The sequence below is a fragment of the Ursus arctos genome, unplaced genomic scaffold, assembly GCF_023065955.2.
Source record: "Ursus arctos isolate Adak ecotype North America unplaced genomic scaffold, UrsArc2.0 scaffold_34, whole genome shotgun sequence".
In the NCBI taxonomy this organism is placed as follows: Eukaryota; Metazoa; Chordata; class Mammalia; order Carnivora; family Ursidae; genus Ursus; species Ursus arctos.
The window spans coordinates 13964470-13977643 of NW_026623030.1; the positions used below are offsets into that span (position 1 = coordinate 13964470).

The 13174-nt window shown below is 46.3% G+C and overlaps 1 protein-coding gene across 1 annotated transcript in view; it reads right to left on the bottom strand.

Moving 5' to 3' along the window:
- MYO1H (myosin IH) overlaps nt 1-13174 on the bottom strand; it is a 44499-nt gene that overhangs the window by 13509 nt on the left and 17816 nt on the right. The window contains exons 14-18 of the mRNA XM_057305724.1: nt 12388-12482; nt 8283-8329; nt 5093-5173; nt 4341-4446; nt 3487-3604 (exon numbers count right to left, since the gene is read on the bottom strand). Coding sequence (XP_057161707.1) covers nt 3487-3604; nt 4341-4446; nt 5093-5173; nt 8283-8329; nt 12388-12482 — 447 coding nt within the window. The remainder of the gene's footprint in view (nt 1-3486; nt 3605-4340; nt 4447-5092; nt 5174-8282; nt 8330-12387; nt 12483-13174) is intronic.

Sequence of the window (13174 nt, forward strand, 5' to 3'; positions counted from 1 at the left end):
GAGGGCCTTTTGGGAGGTGATGAGGTCATGAGCGTGGAGCCGCCACGAATGGGGTCAGTGCCCTTATAAGAGAGACCCCAGAGAGCTCCCTCGCCCTCTTTCCATCATGTGAGGACCCGAGAGAAGGGCAGTCTGCATGCAACCCAGACGGGGTTCTCCCCAGAACATGACCTTGCTGGTATCTTGATCTCGGATTTCCAGCCTCCAAAACCGTGAGAAGTACTGTTCTGTTGTTTATGAGCCGCCCAGGTCATGGTATCTGTTACAGCAGCCCGAACGGAGACATTAAGCGTCCCACGTTCTTCCCCGATGACCTCTCTCGGTCCAGGCACACACACCAAGGCGCAGGTGCGTGCCTACCCCAGGGAACGCAGTAGGGCCTCAGGCCCTGCTGCCCCCTGTCCAGTCCACGCCTGTCACTAGCACACGCCATCAAAGCGGTCCCAACATGGGGCAGACAGACGAAGGGAATGGGAAGAGGTCTTAAACACCCACAGGCAGAGGGGCTGGAAACTCTGTCCTTTTCGACTCTGAGATGCAGCTGCTTCCTGATCAAGGGAGGCGGCGCCAGGCAGGGCACACATCTCCTCCGAGGAGCTCCAGCCCCTCCCCCGGACCCCCACCCCCACCCCTGACCTGCAGCCTTGCGGGCCCTCCTAGCTGGTCCTCCAGCCGGCCCAGTTCCCACCTCGCTAGTATTTAACCAACAGAGTAGACGAGCCTCAGATGACAACAAAGCAGAAAAAAGACGTGTGCGGTGTCAAAACTGCGGAAAACTGGGAACGTGACATGCGCAGGCGCTTGGGGGGTGGGGCGGGCAGCGGCTGCTGACTCTGGCCATCTCCACCGGAAGTCAGATTCGGAAAAAATGAATATGGGAAAAAATGAACAACTTGTAGCTGAAGAGCAAAAACAGCATGCAAAAGAGGTACCTCGGGGGAAAAAAGGCAAATAGGCTGGTAGTTCCTCGACCAAGGAAACACTGAGTTATCCTATGACCTAGTAATCTACTCCTAGGTATACACCCCCCCAGCAAAAACCACATATCCACATAAAAACCTGTACATGTATGTTCCCAGCAGCGTTATTCATAGTGGCTCCGAATGGAAACAACCCAAATGCCCAACAACTGATAAATAAAATGTGGTCTATCCACACAATGGAGTATGATTCAGCCCTAAAAGGAATGAAGTGCTGAACTGTGCTACCACGGAGACGAACCTTGAAAACATTGTGCAAAGTCACAAAAGGCCACGGACTGTATGATTCCACGCATATGAAATTTCCTGAATAGGGAAATCTATAGAGACAGAAAACAGCTTAATAGTTGATTAGGGCCGGGGGCCGGGGTGGTAAGGAAATAAGGGGTTAGAGCTAAAGGGTATCAGCAAGTATATCAGTCATCGACATAACAGTGGGGCTGGAGAACAGTAAACAAAATTTAAAAATAGAATTACCCTATGATCCAGCAATCGCAGTACTAGGTATTTTACCCAAAGGAGACAAAAATATAGATTTGAAGGGGCACATGCACCCCGATGTTTATAACAGCATTATCAACAATAGCCAAACTATGGAAAGAGCCCAGATGTTCATCGACCGAGGAGTGGATGAAGAAGAAGATGTGGTGTGTGTACGTACACACACACACACACACACACACACACACACACACACACGGAATATTACTCAGCCATCAAAAAGAATGAAATCTTGCCATTTGCAACCACGTGAATAAAACTAGAGTGTATTATGCTAAGCGAAATAAGTCAGAGAAAGACAAATACCATATGATCTCACTCACATGTGGAATTTAAGAAAACACATGAACATATGGGAAGGGGGAGAAGAACAAAAGGAGAGAGGGAAACAAGCCATAAGAGATTCTTGACGACAGAGAACTGAGGGTTGATGGAGGGAGGTGGGTGGGGGGTGGGCTCGCTGGGGGATGGGGATTAAGGAGGGCATTTGTTATGATGAGCGCTGGGGGTTGTACGTAAGTGATGATGAATCACTGAATTCTACTCCAGAAACCGATATTGCACTGTGTTAACCAACCAGAATTTAAATAAAAATAAAACAACAGTGAGGAAACAGATTATTACTTAATAAATGCATATAAGCAGATACCACCTATCAAGACATGAGAATCATGGGAGAAAAACCAGCATGATCCTTGGTAGAGAAAGAGCTGAGATCACTAAATCAGGGGCTAAAAATAAGAGCTGCTGGGGTGCCTGGGTGGCACAGCGGTTAAGCGTCTGCCTTCGGCTCAGGGCGTGATCCCGGCGTTATGGGATCGAGCCCCACATCGGGCTCCTCCGCTATGAGCCTACTTCTTCCTCTCCGACTCCCCCTGCTTGTGTTCCCTCTCTCGCTGGCTGTCTCTATCTCTGTCGAATAAATAAATAAAATCTTTAAAAAAAAAAAAAAAGAGGGGCGCCTGGGTGGCACAGCGGTTAAGCGTCTGCCTTCGGCTCAGGGCGTGATCCTGGCGTTATGGGATCGAGCCCCACATCAGGCTCCTCCGCTATGAGCCTGCTTCTTCCTCTCCCACTCCCCCTGCTTGTGTTCCCTCTCTCGCTGGCTGTCTCTATCTCTGTCGAATAAATAAATAAATAAATCTTAAAAAAAAAAAAGAGCTGCTAGGAAATGCTCAAGTTTGAAAAGGCAGAATCTTGACAGAAGTTGCAAAATACAAGAGATTAGATGAAAAACGTAAGCTCATGTACATGAGCTTTGTGAAGCTGTAGTTCAAAAGAAGGCTAGGAATCAGGTTGAAATGTGAAATTGCCAACATTCATTCAACCACGTCGACCTATAAAAATAACTGTTACGCTCCCCTCGAGAGGGCGAGAATGTGTTGATTCTGTTTGGTAGCACAAATTCACACGCAGCCCACCACCAATGAAGTATTAGCGCCCAGCAGCTGGGGTGGCGGTGGGATCATATCATTACATCCTGATGAGCTCCCTGAGAGCAGACAATTTAATCTCTATGTTACGACAAGGAAATAGGTCATGGCTAGAAGAGACCGGATGGGGATTCCCACCCAAGTTTGCGTGGCTTCAATGCCCATGTTCCCACCGCTACACCTGCTTCTCTGGATAGCCCATGAGGCCAAGAGGTTGGCTCCCAGACTGACGGCACTAAACCAATCCCCTACAGTCATCTTGGGGAGGGTCTTTCCCAACTAGGTACAGAGTGGTGTGCTGCCCGCGTCTGCCCCCTAGTGTCAGGTCTGTGCATCAGCCTTGCACTTCCTGGACTCCAAGAAGTTACAGGCTTAGGGAGACAAAGGGAAGGAGGTAAACTGAGTCAGCTTCCTAGTCTCCAAACTGTTAGTGTTCATCACAGTTACTGCTCCAGGAGAACCAAACTGAGTTCCCTGGGGGATGACCTTTTATTCATCGCCACACCCCCAGAGACTCCCCACACAGTAGGTTTTTGACTGTGCCGTCTTAGGATCAACAAAACAAACGTTACCTTTGCAAGAAATGCTCGTATTTCCGCCGGTATGCAAAGCCCGCCCGTCTCACCCGCAGGTGCTCCATCAGCCCCAGATACTTGATCTGATGCCTTATGAGCAAGTCGTCAAACTTGCCTTTGGAAACACAGAAGGGAGAGTGACAGTACAGGACCCCATGGCTCTGTTTCAACCGAGAAAGACCACAGGCTGCAAGCTGACCATCGTGGGCTGGATCTGGCTATGGACATATTTTGTTAGGTCCTAATTGTGTGTGTGTCTGTGTGTTTTAATGGGGGAATTTTACAGGAAAATCTGGATTTCTGCTTTCTCTTGAAAAAAACCATGATATCTGGTCATTCTGGGCTTGAGTTCCACGTGGGAACAATTGGTTGGAAGGGAATAGGGCTGCCCCTGGGGGCACATGCCCTTTGCAGTTTGCCACAGTCCCCTCCCCTCCCTACTGCCTTACAACCAGTCTGCTTCACTCATTTGCTCTTCCTGCCGACCTTCTGTACAACTGTGTTACCGACCACGGCATGAGCTTGGAAGACAGCCAAGCCACAGACCATCTTGGAAGACCATCCTCTGGCGGGAGAGAAGCAACACTGCTCCCCTCACCTCTGACATCTGTCTGGCTCAGCTGTGTTGCTCCTGAAACTGGCCAGGCTCTGAGCAATGCTCACTCAGGACCACCAAAAAACCCTCCCTCCCTATTCATTTGCCTTCTATTATTTAAAAGTGAAAAGAATTCATGTACAAAGGACAAGGAGCAAGCCTATGGGGGGTTTTAGGATTTTAACACACTGCCATCTCGGCTTTCCTCCCAGCCTCATTTCCCTGAGCTTGGTGCTCAGAATGATTCACGACTCACTGGGTTCTTTTCTGTCATTGGGCTTGATGCAACGGATGTACGAAGGTTCCTTAGAGATCAGGATTTCCAGAAGGCTGCTCAGGCTGTTTTTAAACTGAGTCCCCACCTTCAGAGAGAGAGAGAGAATGAGCTAAGCAGATAGTACTTCTCCCAGTAAATACAGAGCAGATTGGCTAGGGCACAAGACTCCAGCTCTTTAGACCCCAGCTCCGGACAGATTGCCCTACCCATTACCATCCTGCCCACTAAGAAGATTTTGGATGTTCTGGCCTCAGAAGTCCAAGCTCAGACTGGTCAACAGGGGCTGGACAAGCACCTGTCCAGGATGCTTTCCTCACTCAGCAAATACGTGGTGAGCACCTCGTAGGAGCCAGTATCGCCATTGAGACCATCACCCCCACCAGCCTCCCATTTCCTTGTTACCAAGCTTCCTTTATGACCCTTGTGCCGTTATAAGTTCTCTCTTTCTTTGGTGGTATTTTCCTATACTCTCTCCCACTAGATTATACCCCCCATAAGCATAGGGACCTTGTCCATTCTGTTATTGCTAAATCTTGTGCCCCACGCGCAGTGCCTGACACACAGGCCCTCCGTGAATGTCTGCAATTAAACACACTGGTTGCTACACTTGGAAAGTATATATTTAGTAGTATGTGTTAGAGTATGAAAGTGACACTTTCAGAAAAAGGAAGGGCAGTTTAAAATGTGTAAGCAACTGAGAATAATTGCACCCTCTTTTTTCCCCCACTCACCGTTGGCGGCCTTCTCCGGTTTTCTAACTCGGCCACCAGGAAGCATTCCTTCAGGATGCGGTTTTTGGACCTGCACAGCACCTGCAAGTAAAGGAAATGAGCCCCACATTCACTGCTTCAGAAGTCACCAAGGGTCTTTCCCTTGCCTAAGTGCGCACAGCAGCCCAGAGCTGTTTGTTCTGGGAGCACCTGACAATGGGAATAAAGACAAACATGGACGGAAATGTTTAAATACTGGATCCACTGCTCTATGTGGTGAGGCCGTCTGATTGTTTTTCCTCTGACATGGTGAAGGAAACATGGCTCCCAGTCCAGCTGCTACAGAATGAACCAGCTCTTGACAAGTGATCTCCAAGATATGGTGTTAAAAAAAAAAAAAAGCAAGATGAGGACTACATGTGCAGTGTGCGATTGTTGTGTGAGGAGAAAGGAAAAAGAGGGAGATACACACACCCCTTGGTCTCTACCATCCCTGGAAGGATACACAATCAAGTGGCTAGAACAGCTGGCTCTCAGGAGAGAGAGAGTTGGTGACATGGGGTCAAGGACACCAATTTTTGTACGGTTTGATTTTTCCCCCCTGGGCATGTATTTTCAAAATAACCTGCATTACCAAAAATCTTTAATTTTATTTATATTTTTAAAAGATTCATTTGAGAGAGAGTGGGGGGGCAGAGGGAGAGGGAGAGAGAGAATCTTAAGCAGGCTCCACACTCAGCGTGGAGTCCAACACGTGGCTCGATCTCACAACCCTGAGATCATGACCTGAGCCACAGTCAAGAGTAGGACACTCAACTTACTGAGCCTCCTAGGTGCCCCAAGAATCTTTAATTAAAAAAAAATTAATTTGACACTAAAACTCTTTTCCTCATAGCCACACAATGAAGTATTATTCAGTCTTTATTTTTTTTAAATACTTTATTTATTCATTTGTCAGAGAGAGAGAGAAAGAGAGCACAAGCAGGGGGAGCAGCAGAGAGAGAGGGAGAAACAGGCTCCCCACTGAGCAGGGAGCCTGATGTGGGCTCCATCCCAGGACCCTGGGATCATGACCTGAGCCAAAGGCAGATGCTTAACTGACTGAGCCACCCAGGCGCCCCTCAGCCTTTAAAAAGGAGGGAAATTGTGACACGCGTAGGAACATGGATGAAACCAAGGGCATTATGCTAAGGGACAGAAATGAGACTCCGAAGGACAAGTACTGTATGACCCCACTTACATGAGGTTCCTAGAGGAATCAAATTCAGAGAGACAGGAAATAGGGTGGTGGCTACTGGGGCTGAGGGAGGAGGAACGGGGAGTTAGTGTTTTAACGGAGGCAGAGTTTCAGTTTTCCAAGATGAAAAGGATCTTGGATTTTGGATGCCCAATGAGGTGACAGAGCTTAACACTACTGACTTGCATATTTAGAAATGGTTGAGATGATAAATTTTATGGTACATGCATTTTACCACAATTTGATGTTTCTTTAAATTAAAAAAAATGGTTTAATCCACTCTAATTCTGCACTTGCGATGGCTCGAAAGAGCAATTTGCAGACAAGAGTGAACACATTAAAATGGCCCATCTTGAAGTCAAAAGAAAGGGCAAGGAGCTTCAGCCCTGGCTGGTGAAGTAAGAAGCTCTGAGATTTTCCATGGGAAGCACCCTCCGTGGGTGGGTTTGTGAAGGACGTGGGCGTGGCAAGGAAAGGCAAAGTCAGGAGAGGAGTACTACGTTCCCTGTGTCAGCCCTTCCACTCCTGGGTCATTCACGGTGACTCTGGGAGGGAGGCACCACCAGATCCAGCCCACTGGTGGGGAAATCCACTTGAGACCCCCCGGCTGGGAAAAGGTGGGGCTGACACGCAGCCCCAGAGAGCACCCGCCTAGAGCAGAGATCCAAAGTTAGGAATAGTTCTCTATCCTGAAGCCCAGGGATTGGGACAAGGGGTCCTAGACGTGGCAGAGAAAGATCGACAAGGCCAGAAGGTACTCCTGTAATGCACAGTCTGTGTGTTCACTCTGAAAAGGTCTCCCTACATTTAAGCTTTTTGTAAACCAAGCTAATTAAGTAAAATCCAATTTTTATAAAACGGTTAACTGTTCAATACAAAGTAAGGCTTCAAAACACCCAAGGTTCGTCTGATCAGTGAGGTATATGGAAGGAGATTGGGAGTTTCAACAGCAGCCCCAGGGGCAAACTTCAGCTCCAGCCCTGATTCATGATGTGACTTTGAGGAAGTTGAGACTTCTCTGGGTCTCAGTTTTCTCATCCTCTGTTCATGCTGCCCTGGTATATTCCCACTGCACCAGAATAAAAAAAATCTCTGCTCCTCCCTGGGGACCTTACGCTGCTGGGCTCTGTCCCCTCTCCTAACATCATACCCCTCACTGAACACACGTTGAATTCGTCTGGGCCTCAGGGCCTTTGCACACACTGGTCCATCAACCTGAATTCACCCCAATCTTTCCATGGCCAATAGCATTCTTACTCAGGTTTCAGCCCAAAGTCATCTCCACAGGGGTGTTTTCTCTGATCTCTTAAACTACAAATGTCCCTCTCAATCATGTCTCCTTATTTTCTTTGTAGCACTTCTCACGGATGGGTAACTTATTTGTGTCCAGTTGACCCTTGAACAAAATGGGTTTGACCCATGTGGATCCCCTTATATGCAGATTTTTTTATAGAACAGGACTGTAAATGTATTTTCCTTAGGATTTTCTTACTAATATTTTTTCTTTAGCTTATTTCACTGTAAGAATACAGTATATACTATATAATATATAACATACGAAATATGTTAATCAACTGTTTACGTATCAGTAAGGCTCCCAGTCAAGGCTATTGGTGGTTAAGTTTTGGGAGAGTTAAAAGTTATACGTGGATTTTTGACTGCATAGGAAATTGGCGGGGTCATGTTGTTCAAGGTCACCTGTATATGTTTATTCTTGGCCACTCCCTGCCCCCATGGTAAGCCCCATGAGAACAAGGACTGCCCGGAACTAGCCTGGCACACAGTAGGGCCAACATACATTCTTGAATCAAGGGCATATCGTACAGATGACCTTGAATATCTGTTCTGGCCATGACATGCTAGAGTTCTAACAATAGTGCATTGAACAGAAAAATCCAGAAGGCCAATTCTACCCCCAAATCAGCGTCATGGGTGATACCATCAGAAATACATATAGTTAAATTCCAGACTTACTTCTTTCAGATGTCTGTAGAGGAGATCATTGTTTTTTTCTAAGAATCCTGTAAAACATTGAAAAACGTTTGAATGATTGGCTTTGCCTAAAAATGCAATTCCATCCCAATTGACTGTAAAGGGAATTCCTGAAAAGAATCTCCTAGGCTCAGATCAGAGTTTCTCAGCCTTGGCACTACTGACATTTGGGGCTGGAGAATTCTTTATTGTGAGGACTGTCTTGTGAATTGCAAGAGTTAACAGCATCCTTGACCTCTACCCACTCAATGTCAGTAGCACCTTCCCCAGTTGGGAAAACCAAATTTGTCTCTAGACATTGCCAGATGTTCCTGGAAGACTAATCCCATCCCTGGTTGAGAACGAGGTCCACAGTATTGAATTGACGGCACACACACACTACACTCTAACCTCTTACTAGCTATCACACACATAGTCTTAATGCAAAGTATTGTACACATGTCCTAGTCCAGTTGCAAAGAGCTACGCAAAAAAGGAATGACATCGAGGGGTGCCTGTGTCGCTCAGTCAGTTGAGCGTCCAACTCTTCCTTCTGGCTCGTGACACGATCTCAGGGTCATGGGATCGAGCCCCGTGTCAGGCTCTGCACTCAGCTCAGAGTCTGCTTGTCCCTCTCCTCCTCCCCCCACTTGCACACCCTCTCTAAAATAAATGAATAAATAAAATCTAAAAAAAAAAAAAAAGAATGACATCGAAACAATGGAGGGAGTATTGAATTTCAAGAGTGGGCAGGGGAAGCCAGGTGAGAAAATCATCCCCACCACTGAGGAAAGCGAAACTGGAGTGCCAGGACTAGAGGGACCCAACGGTATCTTCATACAAAGGAGGATGTGCCATTTCCAATTTTAAAACTTGGATTTTAAGTACTCACTTAAATCCTAGTCCGTCAATAATAATTAATAGTAACTAAATGACATTACAAAATCAGCACCAGGGGTGCCTGGGTGGCTCAGTCAGTTAAGCGTCCAACTCTTGATCTCAGCTCAGGTCTTGATCTCATGGTCGTGAGTTCAAGCCACACTTTGGGTTCCACGCTGGGCGTGGAGTCTACTTAAAAAATTTTTAAAAATCAGAACCTGCTAAAAAAGATGTGTATCAAAAACATCTAAGATACAATCTTTTTAGAAGACTATTTGGAGCTATCGAAACTAACATTTTTACTGTGGTAAAAGATACATAACACGAAATTTATCATTTTAGCTATTTTTAAGTGTTCGGTGGCATTAAGGACAGTCACCTTGTTGTGCAGCCATCACCACCATCTGTCTCCAGAACGCGTTTTCTCAAACTGAAACTCTGACCCCATTAACTGCTAGTTCCCCATTCCCTCTCCCCCAGCCCCCGGTAACCACTATTCTACTTTCTGTCTCAATGCTTTTGACCACTCTGGGCACCTTGTCATCGGAATCATAGTTTTCATCCTTTCGTGACTGGCTGATTTCATTTAACATAGGTCTTCAAGGTTTCATCCGTGCGGAATGATAGAACTTCTTTCCTTTCTAGGACCGAATAACATTCTGTTTATATGGAGCACATTGTGTCGACCCACACAGCCATCGATAGACACTTGGGTTGTTTTCACCTTTTGGCTACTGTGAATAATGCTGCTATGAATGTGGGTGTACAAATATCTGTTCAAGTCTCTGCTTTCAATTCTTTCAGGTGCACACCCAGAAGGGGTCCAAACTAACTTCTGCTGGAAGCTTTTTTTTTTTTTAATATTTATTTATTTATTTATTTGACAGGGGGAGAGAGAGAGAACACACAAGTAGGCAGAGAGGCAGGCAGAGGCAGAGGGAGAAGCAGGCTCTCCACTGAGCAGGGAGCCTGACGTGGGGCTCGATCCCAGGACCCCGGGATCATGACCTGAGCTGAAGGTAGATGTTTAACTGACGGAGCCACCCAGGCATCCCCGGATAGAACTTTTAAATGAGCAATGCCACTTCTGGTTCTGGGAATTTAGCCTGTGTGTATAACGGGCACCCATATGAGCCAAGTGAAATATGCAAAAACATCAAACACAGCAGTGTTTACAAGAGACAAAGCTGGAAACAAGCAGTGTCCGTCAAATAGGTCAAAGGACACAGCCCTAGAGAAGGGCCTGTAGCCTCTCAAAAAGAAATGTGGTCAAATCTGTGAGTTGCTGTGGAGAATGGATGAGGAATGAGGGTCTGGAGGCAAAAGGTGTGGGTCTGAAACCCAGCTCTGCCACTTACTAGCTGGGTGACCTTGGGCAAGTGACTGGACTTCTCTGAGCTCAGTTGCCTCATAGATTAAAAGGGAGATGACAGGGGCCCCTGGGTGGCTCAGTTGTTAAGCATCTGCCTTCGGCTCAGGGCGTGATCCCAGAGTCCTGGGATCGAGCCCCACATCAGGCTCTTCTGCTGGGAGCCTGCTTCTTCCTCTCCCACTCCCCCTGCCTGTGTTCCCTCTCTCGCTGGCTGTCTCTCTCTCTGTCAAATAAATAAATAAAATCTTTTTAAAAAAATAAGGGGATGATAAGAAGAGGGAGGAGGAGGAGAGGAAGAAGGAGGAGGAGAGGAGGAAGGAGGAGGAGGAGAGGAGGAGGAGAGGAGGAGGAAGGAGGAGGGGGGAGGAGGGGGGAGGAGGGGAAAGGAGGAGGGAGGAGGAGGGAGGAGGAGGGAGGAGGAGGGAGGAGGAGGAGGAAGGAGGAGGAAGGAAGAAGAAGAAGAAGAAGAAGAAGAAGAAGAAGAAGAAGAAGCAGCAGCAGCAGAAGAAGAAGAAGAAGAAGAAGAAGAAGAAGAAGAAGAAGAAGAAGAAGAAGAAAAGGGTTCTGTGAGGTTTAAAGCACTTCAGCGCTGGGACAGCGCCTGGCAACGCGGTAAGTGCTCACTGAGTGTGAACTGGAATCCATATGATCTCTAATAGTCATTAAACGAAGAGATGCAAAATAGAGACCACAACATCACAACATGCGTTATTTAAATGTGTGTGCATATGCATGTTATTTGGCATACAAATATGTGTGCCCCCACAGATGTAAGTAGAAGATATTTCTGTTTTCCTGAAAAAGTACAAGAAACTGGTGGTTCCCGTGGTTACCTCAGGGAGACGCTAGGAGTAAAGGTTTCCTTTTTGGACTTTTCTGTAGGGACAGCAACTTCCAGCCTTACATGTATCCTATTCTTTAAACAAAAATCAGTTGATGATCTGCGGAGAGAGAGTCGTCCTATTTTGAAATGTTTTCTGTTTTTATGCCCCTGGGAATTTAAGGGAAAAAATTATATTACTTTTTAAAGATTCTTAGAGAAATAAACTTATTTAGAAGTGAAAATAATTGAGGGGCGCCTGGCTGGCTGAGTCGGTAGAGCATGTGACTCTTGATTTCAGAGTCGTGAGTTCAACCCCCACGTTGGGCATGGAACCTACTTTTTAAAAAAAAATGTAAAAAAAATTTTTTTTAAAGAAAAAATGAAAGAAGTGAAAATAATTTAGAACCTAAAGCAGAAGTGACCAACGAAAATATTTTTTAAACATTTTGAAAGAAAATGTTCATAGGAGCATTATTACTAATAGCTCAAAAGTGTGCACAAACCCAAATGCCTATCAGCTGATGAACGGATAAACAAATGGGGTCGATCCATAAAACGGAATGTTATTTAGCAATAAAAATAACAACAAGGAAGAACCTCGAAAACGTGATGCTAAGTGGGAGAAGCCAGACACCAAGGACCACGCATGGTGAGACTCCATCTATATGAACTACTCAGAATGGGCAAATCCGCAGAGACAGAAAATAGAGGAGTTCGTAGCCTAGGGCTGGGGGGGGGAGGGCGGGGACTGGGGAAAAGGGAGTGGTGGTTAGTGCACGCGGGGTTTCCTTTTGGGGTGAAGCGTTCTAAAATGCACTGTGGTTATGGTTGCATAACTATAAAGTGCATACGGTAAAAACTACCAGATTGGACACTTTAAATGGGTGAAATGAAGTGGTTATACGTCCAAATCATGAATTAAAAAAAAAAAAAATCAAATGGCACGCCTGCAGGCAGAGTCAGTGAACAACTGGGATGCACGCAAAACCATGTGGTCAATGGACACAGGGCACCTGCATGGCCGTGACACTTGCCTTTCGTGCAGTACGTGACCTCCCCAGCATAGTGGCAGAGCCGGAACTCCATCCAGCCAATCCTCTTCCGGCCCTTTGGCCCCGCCAGCTTCCGGCTGCAGCAAGACAGAAATAGACCCGAACTGAACCTTTCTAGTTCGGGGCAACAAAATGTACTGATATAGGAAGCAAAGAGAAAAGAGAAGCCTAGAGAAGTCGTTTAGGAACATGACGATGGACTGAAGGCCAGCATTGGAAGCCAAACACGCATAGGTCTAATATTAGACCCCTTTCTGTGCAGAAAGGGGAATGCTCTTGCACTGGTGGTGGGAATGCAGACTGGTGCAGGCACTCTGGAAAACAGTGCGGAGGTTCCCCAGAAAGTCAAAATAGAACTGCCTTAGGATCCAGCAAATCGCGCCACTAGTATTTACCCCAAGAATACAAAAAGTACTAATTCAAAAGGACACATGCACCCCGATGTTTATAGCACCATTAGCTACAATAGCCAAATTACGGAAGCAGCCCAAGCGACCAGCAATGGATGAATGGATAAAGAAGATAGAGTGTATAGATATACAGTGGAATATTACTCAGCCATAAAAAAGAATAAAATCTTGCCATTTGCAACAACATGGGTGGAGCTAGAGAAAATAATGCTAAGTGAAGTCTGAGAAAGACACCATACGATTTCACTCATATGCAAAATTTAAGAAACAAATAAACAAAGGGGGGAAAGGGACGGAAAGACAAATCAAGAAACAGACTCTTAGTTATAGAGAACACACTGATGGTGACCAGAGGGGAG